The sequence below is a fragment of the Sipha flava genome, unplaced genomic scaffold (genome assembly GCF_003268045.1).
Source record: "Sipha flava isolate LNK unplaced genomic scaffold, YSA_version1 307_pilon_pilon, whole genome shotgun sequence".
Classification (NCBI taxonomy): Eukaryota; Metazoa; Arthropoda; class Insecta; order Hemiptera; family Aphididae; genus Sipha; species Sipha flava.
The window spans coordinates 654,783-674,261 of NW_020272984.1; the positions used below are offsets into that span (position 1 = coordinate 654,783).

Sequence of the window (19,479 nt, forward strand, 5' to 3'; positions counted from 1 at the left end):
TGTATCTGTTTTATTATCTTATTTAAAAACGGAATTTCATTAATTATGAACTATATGATAAACTCTAGCTTCCTTCCTTTATTTGCCAATGTCTCAATAACTTCATCGATAGTAATATTTAAATCTGGATGAATCGATAACATGGCTTGATCATTAAGTCTTTTCTGAAACAAAATACAATCTTCATCCAACTATTTCCATAATTAGTAGACAATAATTTTCAGTGAACTACAGGCTACAGCAATAGACATTAGCCTGTGAAGTGCATGTGACTTGCACAGTCAAAAACACCAATATTATCGTATTCGAGTTTTGTAAAATGAATACAGTTTATAAATTTGAAAATGTTTTCTTTATTCGAATTTGCAAAATTAACAAACTTCATATTGATCGAAATTTAAAAATTTAAGTCCTGAAAATTATCGTGAGAGGGGGGAGGTATACGCCACTGCTTTAAGGAACTCGTAAAACTACACGAGCTTACGTGATTTTACCGATTTTGGACGACTATGAACCAATGATCGGTTGGAATTCGGAAATATCGTGTCCGTTGTAGAGAAGTCCTCGTTTAACCTAAGATTTGTCGCACACGCCGGTAGATGGCGCAGGGACTCTGTTGTTTACACACGTCGCGCATGCTCCACCGTCAGAAGATCACTTACTAATGAATGATGTTCAGTCGTCTCGTGACTTCTCGACACTCGTTAGTTGTCCGTTCAATGCTTTCCGTTATTCGCCCGTGTCGTTCATTCAATTAACGTCAATTCAAGTGTTCCGAGTCCGATGCAAATCGTTTAACAAACATGCATTCCGACTGTTGATTGAATACAGTCGTGTTTTGTAAATTTTGCATGAAAATGGTGACGAGAACCTTGACCGTTTTCCGATGCGCCGTCGGTGTCTTCTGCGCGCTTTTGGTAGCATCGTCGTGCGCCGAGAAGGACGTGAGCGTCAAAAACGATCTCAGTAAGTGCTGTTTCAATTATTAATTATCGAATTATTATCTGCACCGTTATACTTCAGTGGACTGTCGCTCTGGTTATAGATAAAACTAATAGAAAAATAAACTCTCCGTTGGTCGCGGTTAGTGACGCTAGAGTCGATGTAGATATTTACCACTAACTTGTCTATGATCTTAACGCACGTGTTCGGCGTGAAAAAATACTACATTATTATGTCACTGAGAACGTTTATAGAACACGCGTACTATGTACTCATTTCATCCTTGGACTTGAGATTAAATAGCAATATGCTTACGCATCAATTGCCAGGATTTAGATTTAAAAGAATTTTTTATTAAAAATCGGTGTATAACACACATTTCGCTCCCTCAAGATATTAACCAAAATAGAGATAATATATTTACTGTGAAACAATAAGAACAAAGAAGTATATAAAACAATGTGCAAGAATTATGTAAATTTTTGATTAAATATTTACGACAATGTATAGTAAATGTTAATCATATATATAATATATAGGCAATCAGTTGTTAAATTATAAATCCATTATACTTATGCCATTGAGGCAAAGAGCTGCATTGCTATTATTGGTTGTTCCATAGACATATAAATTGATTATAAACCTATATAAACTATAAACTTAGTTAATAAGTCTATGAGTTGATTGAGACATGTACAGTATAAATGCACATGCTTACAATGGTTTGAATGAATAAACTATAAAATAAATAGAATTTATAAATAAGTAAATTTATCATGAAAGAATTCTATTGCTTTGCAGAATTTTCTGCATTGATCCATATACTACAGTAGTATAAAAATTCACTACTTCATATAATTATACTAAACTAATAACCTATTTTTTACTTTATTTCGGCTTAAAATCATGTTTAAATACTTAATACAAATCTTCTATGGCTACACTTGTATGATTTTTCAATAAAACACATATTGATCATAAGTAGTAACATTGTAATGATAATAAGTATGTTTACAATTTTATTGCATTAATTAAACAGAGAATATAGTTAATGAATAATGACTGCTACTTGTATGGCTGTGCCCATCTGCCTACCAAATATTGCTTTATCTTATGAACATAATAATTCTGGTTTACATTACCAGTCAAACAATAATTTGCTTTTAATAATATTCTATTATTGTTGATTGTCTATCTTGTCAAAACATTCTGTTCAATTTTTGACTTGGGTTCTAATAAAATTTTAAAAAAACATAGTTCACTATAATTTGCATTTAAATTACTCATGTATACAACCTATATTAAAGTATAATAAAACTTAATTCTAAAATGTTATTTCCTATTAGAATAATAAATGTATTTTACTCTTTTTAATGGTGATATTTCTATTCTCCATAAGTATTCATTAAAAATTAATTTTTTTAATTGAAAACATTCTTCTTTAAAAAATTCTTGAATTATAAAATGTCATCATTATGATTAATATGAATAATTAATAAGAGAGTGGTTGGAAAATTTACTAAAACCTTCAAAGTAAAAAATTAGATTGACCTATTAATTTGCTAAAAATCTTAAAAACATTCTTTATTTTATAATTTAGGCTTTGTATCTAACCTTGTATAAAATTATTGAAAATATCAACATGGTACATGTGTTAATTAACATTTTATGCATATATCAAATATATTTAACCTGAGATTAAACTTATCTTAATCGATAATTTAATCTATTTATTTATATTTCTTAGAAGTGAAAAAAGTTATCTAATTTACATAATACAATGCACCAAACATTTAATATTATTGTTATAAGGCCATTTAATTAAAATATATTTATTAATTATTTTTGGTTATCTCTATTTTTAATAATTTTTCTATGTTTCCTGTTAACATTTTATCATTACTTTTTCTAGAGTCTTTCGGAAGTGTTATTTTCTATCTTTCATTACTTGTATTAGTATAATTTTTTTGATAATTTTACTTATAAATTTCTTATCTAATCATAATATTTAATTTTATATAAACTATACTATATGGTTATAAAATATTAATAAAATTATTAATATTAATGAAATATTTAATAACTATTGTCTATCAATTACATAATTCTTAGCTTCTGTGTATACTGTTTATGCTAATGGTATTCAAATTTTTTTAAACTTAGTTCACTGTACTCCTTACGGCAAATATTTTATCCAAAAATAATATATGAAAACCTTTTCTTTTTTTAAATATTGCGTTACAGTTTCCAAATTGAAAACCACTGGCTTACACAATGCATAGTACAAAATAGATTGGACACATATTTTGTACTATGGATTGTACCTGTTATGTAATTAAATAAATAATATCTGATGATTCAATTAGTACATACTTACTGTGGTATACTAATATTATTTGCAAAATTATTACTTATGAATCTAAAAAAAGTTGAAATTCAAGTAAATAGCTCTTCAAAAATGCTGGATCTTAAATATTGCTTTCATATAAGTACCTTATATTATTTATAATATGTAGGAACATTTATTTTTTCTCTGCAGTATCCATCAAAAATATTCTTTTGTATCTAATTATTTTCTTTTATGCTTAATTATAATATAATATGAATTTTAATGTATAATATCTATTTTATATGACATCAAAATAACTTTTTTTTTTTCATAAACAATAAAACAATAAATTAAAAAGCAAGTAATAATGCTGTCAAAATGTACAATTAATTCTTTAATACTGGTATAGTATTAATTAAGATCTATCAGTGTAACTAAGGATACTTAGCATACTTCAATATGTTTCTGGGCCTATCTTGAAAATTATACCAAATTCTTAAAAAATAGAATTAAATATTTGAATATTTTAAATGGTTTATGTTAAACTATTCCGGAGCTGAGACTAGTATATAATAATCTAATTATTTAATTTTAATTAGGTACATTCATGGTTTTAATTTAATAATACTGAATTTGACAAAGGTTAGGTTAATATATATGTGTATTGTGTTAACTTATTAATAACTTAATTATAATATTGATTTGTATTTGAATTTTGTAAGTACTAATTTATTGTATGAATCTTGTCATAACTAGTAATTATTAATTATATGAAATTCTTATAACTTAACCCCTATAAAATGCTGAAGTTGAAAATGAATTGTTTTTTTAATTTTTAGACTTGCTCGTGCTCACAGTTGCTTCTGAAAAAACTGATGGTTATAAAAGATTCATCGAGTCTGCTAACTTAAATGGCCTTAAAACTAAAGTAAATATTCATAAGCTATTTTGAAATTATTCTCAGTAGGTATTTAATTTATATGTTTTTTTTTTAGGTACTTGGCTTAGACAAACCATGGAAAGGAGGAAATATGAAAAGCGTTGGTGGTGGTTACAAATTGAATTTGTACCTTAATGCACTAGAACCTTACAAAAATAATGATAATTTAGCAGTATTACTCACTGATGCGTAATAAAACATTAATGGTAATATAATTTATTTTCTAATTTATTAATTATTGGATTACATTTTCAGATATGATGTAGTATTATTAGCTAATAGCAGTACAATTTTAAAAAAATTCACTGCATTTGATGCTCAAATAGTGATTTCAACTGAAAGAAGCTGTTGGCCTGACAAAAAATTAGCTGATCATTATCCTACTGTTGAATTAGATGGCTATAGATTTTTAAATTCAGGAGGTTAGTTTATTAGGTTGCTAAACAATTAATACAACAGACATTTATTATAATGTATAATTAACTGTAAAAATGATTTTAACAGGTGTCATTGGATATGCTAGCCAATTGTATAAGTTGCTTTCAGAAAAGCCAATAAAAGATCTTGATGATGATCAATTGCATTTGACAAATTTGTTCCTAAATACTGATGTCCGAAAAAAGCTTAATATCAAGTTGGATAATTATGCAAGCTTGTTTCAAAATCTATATTTGTCTGAAGGTCAGTTATAATTAAGTTTTAATTTAAGATTATGAATAATTGGTTTCATATATACTTTTCATGTTCAATAATAGTTGATTATAAATTATATTACAGTTTTTAAGTTCACATTCATGTTTAATACATAAAAAAGGAACTCTTTCATTTTCATGTTTATTTTGTTTAAAGTGAAAACGTTCATGTTCTATTACAGTAGAACTCTGATTATCCGGACTAATTAATCTCAAATATAATCCAGACAAAGAAATATCTATTTGATTGATATATGACATTAAAAGTTATACGATTGTATGAATATATTGTATGGATGTATTTATTATTTATGTGTAATATTATTTGAAATTTGTAACAATAAATAAATATTTTATTATAATATTTAATTGAAAAAGAATAAGCTATAAATACAATAATATATTTAAAAAAAAAAAAAAAAAAAAAGATGATTTGGCACATTCTTTATTTTATTTTGAAAAATTATGATATTTTTGTTTGCTTCATAGTTGGCTTTCTCCTTAGAACAGTTATGTCTCCCAATCTCCTCAACTACAACTATTAAATAATGTTAAATTTTTCTTGCCTCTCAAACCTTTAAAAGCCAAATCTAATTGCATCAAAAGTTTCAGAATAATAATATATAATATATATAAATATATAATAATCCATTTTCACCTTGTACACATTTCCATGCTTCGACTAGCATGAAGCAGCAATCCGAATTATGAGTTATTAAAAGACCAAACATTTTTTTTCTGTTCGGTTAATTGGACATCCAGTTGATTGACATTCAAATAGTTGGAGTTCTACTGTATTTTTAAAATGGTAAATAAATTTTAACGCCCTAAAAATTGTTCTAACTCATTAAAAATATAAACATTATTCACATTCTATTTAGAAAAAAAAGGATGACATTTTTGTGTTATTCACAAAATATGAATGTGCGTTCAAGAACGACATTCTTTCTAAACACTGAATTTGGTTCTATAAGTATAGAAAAGTTTTTATACAGGTTATCGAAAATTGAAGCTTTTATACCCCAAACTCTTGTCGACTTATAAAAGTTTTTAGAGGTGTAGAGTATTTATAGTTATTTGATGGTCACAGTTTCTTTACTTAGGATGGTAATCATGTCTGGTAAGTAAAACCACCAGTAGACACAACACTTTTAAACTATATTATGTTTGTGTTTTTTAATTTTTATTTTGTTATTCTTTAAAGTTGAAAAAAAGGTTATTGAATTTTAAAATATAATAAGTATAATACGTGTTTTGATTAAAAAAAGTATTCTTAAACTCCAAACATTTTTATTTGTGTTTCCAGACGATGTAAAAATGAGACTAATAAATAAATCATATGTATTAGAAAATACCCATTTTAATTCTCATCCAGCTATACTTCATGGAAATGGAATATCTAAACTATCATTAAATAGTTATACAAATTATATACCAAACCAGTGGTCTCCTGAAAGTGGATGTAGTAAATGCAAAGACAACACTATTGATCTTTCAATGCTCAAGGTTCTTTTATCTATTAATTGTTTATACGAATTAAGTAAAATTTTTAATTTGTCAATGTTTATGTTTTAGAATGAAAATTATCCAATTGTACTATTATCAATATTTATTGATAGAGCAACTCCATTCTTTGATGAGTTTTTAGAAAAAATTAAAAATATTGACTATCCAAAGAGTAGATTATTATTGTCTTTTACTACACTGGTAAATATTTCATATTATTAAGTTATAATAAATAATATTTTAATTTTTATTACTCAAAAATTTTATCTGTTGATTTTTAATTCTTAGGTGGAATATCATAAAGAAAAAGTGGATAAATTTATAACTGAAGTAGGTAATCAATACAATGCATCATTTGTATTTCATAAAACTCCTAAGGAAAACATACATGCCCGGCATTTTGTATTGCAAGTGTTTTATTTAATATTGATATATATTTTACAATATTATTAATTATTTGATTTTACAGCTCCTTGTGTACTAGCAAATCTTGTGACTATTTATTTTATATAGAGAATGAAGTACATTTAGATAATCCACAAACTTTGAAAATACTAATTGAAAACAATAAGTAAGTATTTTAATGACTAATGTGTTATAAATTGAATGATGAATAATATTTTATTTAGGAAAATTATTGCCCCAATGCTTACACGACCATTTAAAGCATGGTCTAATTTTTGGGGTGCCTTATCTAAAGACGGATTCTACGCTCGATCATTTGACTACATGGATATCGTTAATTATAATAAAACGTAAGTATTAATCAATAAGTTGTATTTTTATTTTTAAATTTTTTTTTATTTATGATTCAAATGCTATGCTGAAGTCTGTCTTGAAACTTCTTCTATCTATACTGTATTTGTTGTCAGCTGAACACTCATAAACACCTGCATCCATTTGTGTTCCTGGATCAATTTCCAGCTTAGATTTAATGCTATCATGACCAATATTCCATTCATGAACCTTAAATAAAACGAACAAGTTATAGTTCTATGATAGATGATGAGTACTCCTTAACATTTGCATTTCTATTTGTTACAAAACTTAAGCTATTCTTAAAGTCTGAAGTATTCAATTATTCCTAATACTTTTAGTATGCACTTCATGCATTATATTTTATAATATCTCAAAAATTAGTTACAATATATACCATTAATATATATATTTAGAAATATAGTTTTAAATTTTTTAACTTACATGGTGATTATAATGGTAATACAATTCAGTTCCATCTTTAAACCAAGTGATCTGAGGTCTTGGGTTTCCTCTGGCTACGCAAACAAACACTATTTTATGTCCAAGTACATATTCATAATCAAAATGTGATGCCATCAGTATTTTAGCTCCCTAAAATAATACAAATTGTTTATACTTGAGTTATTCCTAATAAAAAAAAACCATTCATTTTATTTAATTTTTTATTTATTAACATTGAAGAGTTACATCATTATGGTTGTAGTATTGATCAGATTCTGGATCTCTGTATTTGCCTGTTATTGGCAATCCGATTTGCACTCTGCTTTTTGATCTACTTCTCCCTCTACCACGTTTACCATGGACATCACTAATAATTGTAAAAAGCAATGTTATTACAAACACCCCTATTACTATATTCTTTAGCCCCATCGTACATTCAACCTAAAATCATCAAATAGTCTCATTCATAATATAATTATTATAAGATAAATATTGAGTCAATAAAAGTAAAAAATAATAAAAAATATTATTACTTTAGTCATTTTTTCTTTTGATTTTGATATGTATCCAAATTCAATGAGACTGGATGTCTCTTTTGTATGGAGTGTATTTTTTGCACAACTTTACTATGCTAAATACAATAGAAAACTAACTACGTGCACATCATATTGCCTTACTGGATGCAATTCTGACCCTATCCTGGTTTACAATCAATTAAAGGGAACTTCCTCTTAAAATTTAAATTGCTAATTCTATTAAATTCCCCTGTTGCATTTTATAATACCAATTTTGTTGAAAAAAATAAAATCAGAACAAAGAATTTTATTAATTTATATTTGTTAATATTATAGAGGTATCTGGAATGTACCTTATATAGGTAGTTGTTACCTAATGAAAGGTTCAATTTTAGAGAATAAAAATACTAGACCATCGTATAAAGAAGATAATCTGGATTATGATATGGCATTTAGCAAATCATTAAGAGAAAAGGTATTTTGGCATATTTATATAAAATGTATACCATTTCAATTAATATGTATCTAATTATTTTAGCAAGTGTTTATGTATATTGACAATCAATATAATTTTGGTCATTTGATTGATTCGGAAACTTTTGATACTACTCTTAAGAATCCTGAAGTATATCAATTACTTGAAAACAGATATGATTGGGAACTACGTTACATCCATCCAGATTACATTGAGAATTTCAATCCTGAAAAAAAACCAGCTGAGGTTACTATTTAATTGGGTTAAAACTAAATGTTTTCATGAGTTATTCTCTAAAGTTTGTTATTATTTTATTTCAATAGCCTTGTCCTGATGTATTTTGGTTCCCAATTGTAACTGAACGGTTTTGTCAAGAATTCATTGAAATTATGGAAAATTTCGGACAATGGTCCGATGGAACAAATAATGTAAGTAACTTATCAGCAAACAATATTATTGAAATAATGAAATCTGACAGGCAAATGAAATAAATTGAAGGACACGCGCCTTCGAACTGGTTATGAAGCTGTTCCTACCAGAGACATACACATGAATCAAGTTGGACTTGAGAAGCATTGGCTTGAGTTTCTTCACTCTTATGTTCAGCCTTTACAAAAGAATATCTTTATCGGTTATAATCATGACGTATGTGGGAATGAAAATCAAACAATATCAAAACAATATTACAGCATGTGTGTGTTCTCTGCTTGCCTTTAAATAATTAACTTATATCATGTGTATATATTTTTGTGACATGTAAGAATAATATATTAACAGTAGCGCATGATAACCTAAAACCGTAGGACCCCAGATTGGATACTGGATATGAAGCCGTGCCAACCAGAGATATTCATATGAAACAAGTGGGCTTACACAAAGTGTGGCTAAAGTTTTTAGAATTATTTGTTTCGCGATTACAGGAGCATGTGTATCTTGGCTATTACTCAGATGGCGTAAGCTGCTTTTTACTTTTAACTATTTTATATTAATATCATTTTATTAATTTGAATGTTTTATTGAACTTGAGCTTGCTTCAACTAATACAATAATAATTTTCAAGCATATCAACTTATTACAAAATCTGAAAAAATGATAAAATACACTCAGATAAATAAGAATATGCACAATAAAATAAGTTTTATCCTTTTATCTCGTTTGGTATCAGCTTAGTTTTAAATAAAATGTGTAGCCATCCCATGGTTTCATTTGTTTCTTTCAAAATCTGTAATATCTATTAATAAGAATACAATTAAAAATATAAATTCAAATAATAAATTATTACAGTAGAATAAATGAAGTATGAATGATTTTTTGAGCTTTATGAAATTTTGATTTATGTGTTATTTTTTGTATACATTATATTATGCTATATAACCCTTATTATTATTTAATTAAAAATTATTATTTAATCTTTGTTTTTTTGCTATGTAATAATTATTTATAGTATGTTAAGTGCTAATATTTAATTTAAATCACTATAAAAAATAAAAATAAAACATTAACATTAACATATTAATGTAATATATTTATAATCAAAAGAAATATTCATTAATTTTCCATATTCTTTTATATTCATTTTATAGCCTCCTCGTTCTTTGATGAACTTTGTTGTAAAATACAACCCATTCGGTCAGGCTTCGTTGAGGCCTCACCATGATTCTTCTACTTACACTATCAACATAGCCTTAAACTCTCCTGGAAAAGATTACCAGGTAATGTTTTAATACCACGAACATATTATCTAAAACATTTACATTAATAACTAATCAATTGTATTTTTTCTCACAGGGAGGTGGATGCCACTTTTTGAGATATAAATGTAAAGTTACAGAAATGAAAGTGGGTTGGATGCTAATGCACCCAGGCAGACTGACACATTACCATGAGGGACTTGAAGTTACCAATGGCACAAGATACATTATGATATCATTTGTTGACCCGTAAAGACCTAATCATTTTCTCACATACCTACTTAAATAATTAAAACAATATTTTCTTTATTGGACATTTTAATTTTATAGTTTAGCATGTTTTTTTTTTTTTTTTTTTACCTGATATATTAAATATTTATTTAGTCATTAGTTTGTACAAAATGTCTATGTTTTCAATATTTTTTTACAATATATTTCTGACCATTATTAAATACATAAATGCAGTTTAATATATTTACTAGGTAAATTCCTATGAATAAAAATATATTGAGTTTGACAATTAATAACTTACTATATTTATGTGAAAATTCTAACAAGTCTATTACTTTTTAACTGTTAGCCATTTGGTTATCTAAAAATGTATATAACTTTAAATATTTCAAACACTTGTATAATGGAGTTGTTGTTATGATCTTTATCAAAGATTTTAATTTTATATTTATATAAAATTTTAAAATGTGTTGATCTGAAGTGAATATAGAAATGAAATTATGTCTATTACAAATGTGTAACTCAAAACCCCAAAAAGAGTTTGAAGTTATATAAAATATAAACATATCAAAGCATCAACAATATGTTATTGTTTATTAATTTATTATTACACTATTTATACTATAATACCTATAAAACATAGTATTGAAGTTAAATATTAAAATACCATACACGTTTTCACACGACAGAGGGCACTTGTTATTTGATTTTAAAAACAAAAATATAGACTTACAAATTATTAAACCTCATGGAAGGTGTGGAGCCCTTAAAACCTACCCTTCCACGGGCACTGCCTGTCAAATGTGTGTCCACCAAAGTGGAAAAAATAGTTCAATTAACAGGTGTCTACCGTGTGCAGTAATCACACAATGTACCCACACATATGCACGTGTTGTACAAACACTAGGGGGAAACCCACAAACTACAGACTTTTTATCGCCCGATAGTCAGTGGTGACGTTAGGGACGAACTAGATAGAGCCATATATCCAATGTACATAATATAATAATTTATCATAAGCAGAATTATTTTTAAGAAGTCTTGTCATAGGGTTGTATCATGAAAAATTTTAGAATAAGTAAAATTAGCTCATATTAATTATTATTATGTATTTTTTTTCTGCTGAAATTTAATTTTCTTTGGCCCTACTTTATACCTAATTGTTTGCCCTCCTTAAAATAATATCCTGGCACCGCCACTGCCGATAGTTTGGTCGGATTGAGCCGCTAGCGCGCACACCGGATCAACTAAGCAGTCTGATTGACGGCGACTACGCGGACCAGCCAACGTCGGCCGATTGCTTTCGACAATTGTTTCAAGTCGGTACGTTTCGACACGTAACATCGCCTTACATACTTCCCCTGTCAAATCAAATCCATAGGCCGTCTAATGAATCGACATCTGAAGCAGTCGGCTAATAGTCCGCCGACCGTTAAATTTAAAAACAATCGTGAAGCCCATTCAGGGCTGTAGCAAATGTGGCGAGAGGAGCCTACGCCCCGGGCGCAAAGATAAAAAATTTACATTTCATGTTAAAAATTGTAACGGTCAATGTTCTACATTTTGTAAACAAAAACTTCAACATCTTTTATATGTATTAATTTAAGCAATTTTTTAAATTAATATCTCTAAAAATTACGATTATTTTTAATTAAAAATACACAAGGAGATTTTTAGTTTCGTCCGGGATGCAATACTTGGTTGTTACGGTATTGAAACTCGTAACGGAAGTAAACAACTGCCCCCTTTAAAAATATAATGGGGTAAGCCTCCCTAGATATTACCAGAAACGATAAAATTAATATTATTCCCGCGTTTAAAAATATAACACAGCGGATATACGTTTACGATATTAATATAATTTTTTTTTTTACTTTATAATAATACTCGCGGGACTGCTGCGAGTTTGATGTAATACAGTAGAAAACCTGCCGGAGAAAGAACTATAAATAATTATTTTATAAGGGCTGGCACACCAAACGTCTATACACGTTGTCGGTTTAAAAATAAACAAAATACTACGTGTACAGCTGAAAGTTCTTCACTCGCGCCTCGACCATTGGTTTATAATTTCATTTTTTAATTTTATTTCATACATTACCAACCGGAAGCCAATCACAATAAACCACAGAAAACTATTTTTCGTAATTTAATATTTAGGTAACCTGTTTTTAAAAGGCCAGAATCTACGACACTGTTTAATTTTCAAATCTAATTCACTACAAATTAAAAATTAAAAAAAAAGTCACTGATCGCATTATTTTAATTGTACTTGCCCAAATTCAAAGTATACGAATTTCAATACATTCAATACAATTTTTCTTATAAATAAACATTGCAAAAAAATAATGATAAAACTTTAAATAATTTCACTTACATGAATTAACCACCTGTAATTGTATGTATATTTTTATTTTTGTTTAAGGTTAATCCAGGGTTTTCTTAAATAAACGAGTAGCTATTTTAATTAGCATTAGTCTTGACTACTATTAGAGAATAAGAAATTATAAAAAAACATAAAGTAGCTGAAAATCAAAGCATTCTTACATCAAAGCAATTAGAACACGGTTAACATTAATTATGGCACTATCAATGATTAAAAAATTTCAAATATTAACAAATTAAATTAATCAAATTTTGTAATCATGATTTCATAGTTCATCAATAGTTTTGATTTAACTACTAAAGTTTTAATAGGTATTATAATTGCGAAATGTTAATAATATATTATAATTTCACAAATCCTATTTAAGGTTTAATGTAATATAATAAGTGGAGTAGTTAAGGGGGGGTCCACCCCACCAGATTGTTTTTTAATGATCTTTAATTATTATTTATTAATATTTACATATAATAGTAAAGTGATATTTTCATTTTACTATGATTAGGTGTATATTAAAAATTGAGTAACAAAATAATTTTCATTAAATAAGGGACATAATAATATTTTAAATGAAATATTATTATATAGGGCCTCGTATTAAAATATACTAATATTATAAATTGACTCTTAAACACCCCCCCTCTCCAGAAAAAAATTATACACCACTGAATATAATGTGCGATAGTAATGAATGAGTGGAATCTTTGTGTTATGTATATTCCGCTCTTTTAACCCTTGTTAAAAATAATTTATTCTGCAACCTCTAAAACTTCTAAATTTTATTTTTTAAGATACTTATTTAAAAGTTTTGTTGCTAATTGTTTTTTTATCTTCATATCTATGTTTATAATTTATATAATTTTGTATCATTGTTTTATGATAACAGTATAATACATTATACATCCTAATATTTTAATTATTATGTAAAAAAAATAGTAAAATAGTAATTTTTCAAATAAAATAATTTATTCATTAAGGACAAAAATATGGGTAACTTATTCCTATGAGTATAATGATAATTCATTTGTATTCATAATAATTATTATCTCATGCAATTGTATGTTTATATAATTAAAATTATATTTTTAAAAAAGAATACATAACGAAGCTGCCTTTAACTAATTATTGTGCATATAAATATACTTTAAGTACTACATCATACATAAAGGTATAAACATGAAAATAATTTTTAAACACAATATACATACAATATTAGGAAATATAATCTTTAAATAAAAGTTTAACTTGTAGTTTTTCATAAGAAAATTTTATTTTTTATTTTTCATTTTAGAAGACTCAACAACTTTATCATCAGTTTTTACAAAAAAAAATAGCACCAGCACAAGGCCTTTTCTAACTGAAAAATAACAGTCTAAATAGAAAAATTTAACTTAATACTCAAATATAAAATTTTTTATTTTATTTCATATTGTAAATTGTAATACTATAATTTAATTGACTCATTGTAATAAGTCAATTTTTTTTTTTTTTTATTAAAAATATTGAATTTTGCCTACATATTATCAAAGGTATTTTAAATTAAAAATAAATCCTTGAAAAGATTTATTTAGCTTTAAAGAACTCAAAATTATGACATTTTTATTTGTAAATAAAAAATGATGTACACCAATATATGGATAAAAAAAAAAAATAAGGAACTATAAATTATCGTTTAAAACCACTTGATTTAACTATCACTAAGACCATAATTTTTATTTTTATTCTTGAATAATGTAAAATGGATTTTCATAATAATTTAAAATAATTAAATTTACTAAAATACAAATGATATTTTAGAACTTACTTTTGGGGGATTTAAAATATGCCCCAGTAATATAAGCAAAACCATACTAGTTGAAAATAAAATAAGAATTCAATGTTGTATAATAGATAATAAAAATAAAATACATTATATTCTTCAACAATATTTTGAAAATTATCCAAGAAATTACAATGATTATTTTAAAATGACAAATCAATACAATACCAAGTGCTTTTGAAAAACAAACATTTTTGGTGGTGAAATAATCTCTAGTTTTTATTATTTTAAAAATATGAATATGATGATATAAATGAGATATAACTTCCATTTTGACACATTAGTTACACAAATATTTAATTTATAATAATATTTATAATATTAATTATACTTTCACTAAAAATTGTAATAAAGATTTTTTTTTTTTTTTTTTATATGTACATTGATTCAATTATTTAAAAATTATATTTTGTTATTAAATACATTTTTTTTTTCAGTTGTTGGTATTAACATGTTTTAAAAACTATATACAACTACTACAATATGTATATATACTTTAAAACAAAATGATTTAATACAACTAAACATTACTATGCATTTCTTCAATAAGATGTCAAATATTTTATTTCACCTTCACTTGGTCCATTAACATAGTACTTAATATGTATATATTTTTATAGCAATAATTTAAATAATAAGAGTAAAAGAAAAAACCAATGAATAAGAATTTTATGTTAATACATATAGGATTATAATATATTATTAAAAATTAAATACATTCAGTTGAAACTGACAGATAAAACACAGTTTTAGAAAAAAAAGATAATACATTTGGTTGGTATATAATATTAGTCATTAGAAAAGATAGAAAGAGATTTTAATTATGATCTAATATAATAAGTTATTGACAGATGTTTACCAGATTCAAAAATGCATAAAAATAATTAAAGATAATAACTTTAAGAAGAAAAAATAATAATCAAATAACCTTCAACTAATCACCTGAACCATAAACGGGCTTTTAAGCTAATTTATCTGTGCATAAAGAAAGGTTTTTATTTATGTATTCCCAAATTAATATGCGCATAAATATGAATAGGATAATATTAATCATAGATGGCAACTTAATTTAATATATATATATATATATATATATATTATTTTTTTAAAGAACTAAACAGATAGGACTATGCACAAATAATTTGCGTTCAAAATTGAAAATACAATATTTTGCTTTTTGCTTTATAAATTAATATTATGTATTTATTATCAAAATTTAAATGTTTTTTTTTTTCCAATGTAAAATTAAATTATGTAACTAAAATATATATTTTCCAGCTATAATACCCAACAAGGCAACAACTATCGCCAGACCAACCATTAAGGTTATATTGGCATTTCTGTTTTGCATATCCAAATGCTGACTACCACCAACAGAACGTTTTTGATATTGCTGGTTATTATACTCATTTTGCAACTGTAATAGTTCTTCCTATAATTTTTTAATTAAATTAAATATTAAAAAACGTTATCATTTAAAATTAAATAAAATTAAAAATAACTCACTTTCAATTTAATATTTTCTTGTCTTAGAGCGATTTCTTCTTCTCGTAATTCTTTTACTTCGGTGGCTGCTTTTTGTAATTCCGTTTCAGGATTTGCTTCAAATACAGCAGTCTGTTCAAATACAAAAATATGTAATATTTGAAAAGTTAATTTTAGAACCAAATAATACTGAACCAAATACTTACACTATCTTCATGAATATTTTTAGATTCTAATAACTGTTCGACTGAAGGCATTTCAAATGAACATTTCAATTTAGAATCCATTATTCTACTTTCGTCAATATCTCTCCACTAAAATAAAATAAAATAATTTATAAATTTAACTTTTAATTATAAACATATAACTAAAATTTAAAAGAAACATAAAATATTTTCAAATATAAAAATTAAATACAACCAATAACATCTAATTTATAATATAAATTCATACAATAGTTAAAAATAAATAATTATGACATTTAATTAACCTGAAAAGTTTTGCCATCTTCTCCATAATCAGCAACAGGATCAATGACAACTGTCTGTACTAAAAATTTGTGTTTATTTCTTTCATTGGCATCATAGTCGAATGGTTGCAATATTACTGAATTCATAACGCACACCAACAAAACACTAGTTAGTACAATTATTTTCGAGGAAACAATCATTTTAAGGTTCATTAAAATATTAGAAAATGGAAAATAAGTTTAGTAATATTCTAATCCAAATTAAGCAAACAAAATATAAAAAATTCATAAAATATTTGTCAACTTAAAATTTTGATGCAAATTAATAAAATCTTATTTAAGATATCTACCTGAAATTTCAGCTTTCTCTTTGGGAACAAGTTCACCACTATTTGGTCTGACACAATAACGTTTAGGTGCAGTAGTTTTTATTTTAAAAGCTACTTTTCTATCAATTGGATTTTTTAGTGTCATTACAGTATGAACTGGTTCAGTAAATGGACCTAGAACATACAGAAAATTGTAATAGGTAATTATGTAGCTTTTACCGAGGTTATACTTGGTAGACAAGTATGATATTTAAATACTAACTAGAGAATATGCAATTACACATGTAAGAATAGCATTTTTTTATAAAATAAAATATGGTTTCAACAATAAAAAATTCTTGTTATGGTGAATATTTTATTGTAAGTATAATTAATTGTTCATTAATATTCTAATAAATCGTACAGGTAACTAAAAAATTTCAAATTATACTTTCATGTATATTTTCATATTATTTTAAAATAAAGTGTAATTTAAAAACTATTTTTATTAACATTTAATCTGGTTAATCTTTTAAAATTTCTCAACACAACTTCGGAAAAAAAAAATATAAAACAATTTATCTATTATCAAATTAAAAAGAAAAAAACAATCTTTAATAATGAGCATGGTATTTTTTTAATTTTAAAGCCCTTATTTTACTCTTAAATATAGCCTAAGACTTAATAATAAAAATACCAAACATACTACTCAATAAACCTTAAAAGTTTAACTTCAATAAATGTACATATTTATATAGTATTATTAGTTTGTATCTCAAATTTATTATGATCTACAGTCTAAGTTAAGGAAAACCAACATTTAAAATATTTATAAAAATTATTAATTAATAAAATTAACATTATATTAGAAAATATATAAAATATTTAGTAAAACACCATTTAAATTATTATGTAATTTAAGGCATTTTAGTAACATACATATATGAATAATGAAATAATTGATTACTAAAAAAAAAATGTACACAAAGTAGGATAAGCTAAATTGTTTATTGACCTTACAACAATAACTAATACAAAAATTGGAACTTCAAAATAGTAAAGAATAAAATTATATTTAATATGTGAATGCTGTGTGTGAAGACATTACCTATACACCTATATGAACATTTCACAATAGCAAATAATTTCATTACTTATGGCAGTTAAAAAATGAAACATAATAGAATCATCAAAACACATTTTTGAAGATATTTCATCAACTGAAATATAACTGACTACCTGTACAACTATTTGACAAATATAAATCGGTATTAAAAATAACATATGCTCCGATAGGAAGGGTAATACTCCAAAAGTCTAAGGGATCTTTCAGAATGTAACAGTTACACTATGGGTTGTGTGAAACACGACAATTCTACCAATAATGGTAATAGAGGCAAATGCCGACATATTTCAAAAGCGAATAATCCGGGCACGCGGGTAATTGGAGGTGGTCGAAGTTCATCAAAAAAAAAAAAAGGCCAGCCCTTCCTTGGTCCCCCGGAAACCAGACAAAATACAGTACACTCGCATAGCGATGGTAGTAGTGATAGTTAACGCTAACCTTTGAATTTGAGCTCGTGCGGCGGATCGATGACCAACAACTGTTCGCCTTTCAACATCATAACTTCGTTAATGCAATCGGCAGTACGGAGAGCTGACCAGTAGTGGTGGATTAGCTCGCGCGAAAACGCAAACGGTGACCGTTTGACGAGTACCCTAAACAATCGTTTGACAGCGGCTGTCAATGATAGTGCGAGTTTCGCTGCTTCCACTGCTCCTACTACTACTACTGCTACTACTGCTGCTCAACTGCTACGTAGCGATAAGTAATCGGTAGGCACGGACACACACTCGCGCGCCTTGTACACACAGCGTACACGCACACCAACACGAAAACACGCACACACGCACACGCACACACTCGCACCGCAAACAGGCGCAGCAGACACAAGGGTGACGTAAGACGACGGGACGGATACCAGACGGGACCGCTGTAGTCGGTCGAACGCGGTCGTAGAGAATGGCGACGACCGTGAAAAAAACGAAACGGGCTGGTGAACGAAAAGAAAAAAAAAGTACTATACGAAATTAAAGCGCTTCGGCCGACCCGTGCGCATGAGTAGTAGCGGCGACAAAAAAATTGATAATTAAAAGAGGAAAAATAAAACACAACAAAACGATCGCCTGTTCCGAGTGGAAAACCAGCTGTTCAGCTGCAACTGTTGTTGACTGTACTACCCGCAGTAGTTGTACTATGAGGTTATGAAACGAAACATCTACTACAACCGCGGTCGCGAAAAGGTAACTACCGCACTGCTCTAGGTCCGCCTACCGGCCGCCAGTAATGGAATTGGCGCGCTCGACCCAAGGCTTAGAGATATAATCATTGATTATAGAATAATTTTAAAAAAATAAATACTAATGAAATTAATTATTTTATATTTTGTTTAAAGAATATTTGTTCTATAATCAATGACATTATTCATAAACC

At 26.7% G+C, this 19,479-nt stretch overlaps 3 protein-coding genes across 5 annotated transcripts; 1 reads left to right on the forward strand and 2 right to left on the reverse strand.

Annotated features, from left to right (window-relative positions):
* The first annotated feature begins 663 nt into the window (after positions 1 to 663).
* LOC112686403 (procollagen-lysine,2-oxoglutarate 5-dioxygenase 1) lies at positions 664 to 10,750 on the forward strand. Of its 3 annotated transcripts, none has more exons than XM_025558650.1 (16): positions 665 to 966; positions 4,111 to 4,199; positions 4,267 to 4,400; positions 4,467 to 4,633; positions 4,716 to 4,892; positions 6,210 to 6,409; positions 6,479 to 6,610; positions 6,698 to 6,816; positions 6,879 to 6,980; positions 7,039 to 7,164; positions 8,461 to 8,599; positions 8,663 to 8,845; positions 8,923 to 9,027; positions 9,403 to 9,552; positions 10,183 to 10,311; positions 10,388 to 10,750. In XM_025558650.1, exons 1-16 carry the CDS (start codon positions 852 to 854, stop codon positions 10,541 to 10,543), a joined length of 2,223 nt encoding a protein of 740 aa, XP_025414435.1. In that variant the 5' UTR covers positions 665 to 851; the 3' UTR covers positions 10,544 to 10,750. The 3 variants fall into 3 exon arrangements, with proteins under 3 accessions (XP_025414437.1, XP_025414435.1, XP_025414436.1); XM_025558651.1 differs by lacking the exon at positions 9,403 to 9,552 and adding an exon at positions 9,098 to 9,244 and having other exon boundaries at positions 666 to 966; XM_025558652.1 differs by lacking the exons at positions 10,183 to 10,311; positions 10,388 to 10,750 and adding an exon at positions 9,098 to 9,291 and having other exon boundaries at positions 664 to 966; positions 9,403 to 9,546.
* LOC112686404 (immunoglobulin domain-containing protein oig-4-like) lies at positions 7,172 to 8,388 on the reverse strand. Its single transcript, XM_025558654.1, has 4 exons — positions 8,143 to 8,388; positions 7,856 to 8,050; positions 7,610 to 7,759; positions 7,172 to 7,375 (listed from the first exon to the last, which is right to left on the reverse strand). Exons 1-4 carry the CDS (start codon positions 8,149 to 8,151, stop codon positions 7,214 to 7,216), a joined length of 516 nt encoding a protein of 171 aa, XP_025414439.1. The 5' UTR covers positions 8,152 to 8,388; the 3' UTR covers positions 7,172 to 7,213.
* A 4,857-nt stretch (positions 10,751 to 15,607) lies between the features above and the next one.
* On the reverse strand, positions 15,608 to 19,216 carry LOC112686367 (vesicle-associated membrane protein-associated protein A). Its single transcript, XM_025558599.1, has 6 exons — positions 18,550 to 19,216; positions 17,028 to 17,180; positions 16,699 to 16,814; positions 16,415 to 16,522; positions 16,230 to 16,340; positions 15,608 to 16,155 (listed from the first exon to the last, which is right to left on the reverse strand). The coding sequence occupies exons 1-6, from the start codon at positions 18,608 to 18,610 to the stop codon at positions 15,982 to 15,984; spliced, it is 723 nt and encodes a 240-aa protein (XP_025414384.1). The 5' UTR covers positions 18,611 to 19,216; the 3' UTR covers positions 15,608 to 15,981.
* Positions 19,217 to 19,479: the final 263 nt, after the last annotated feature.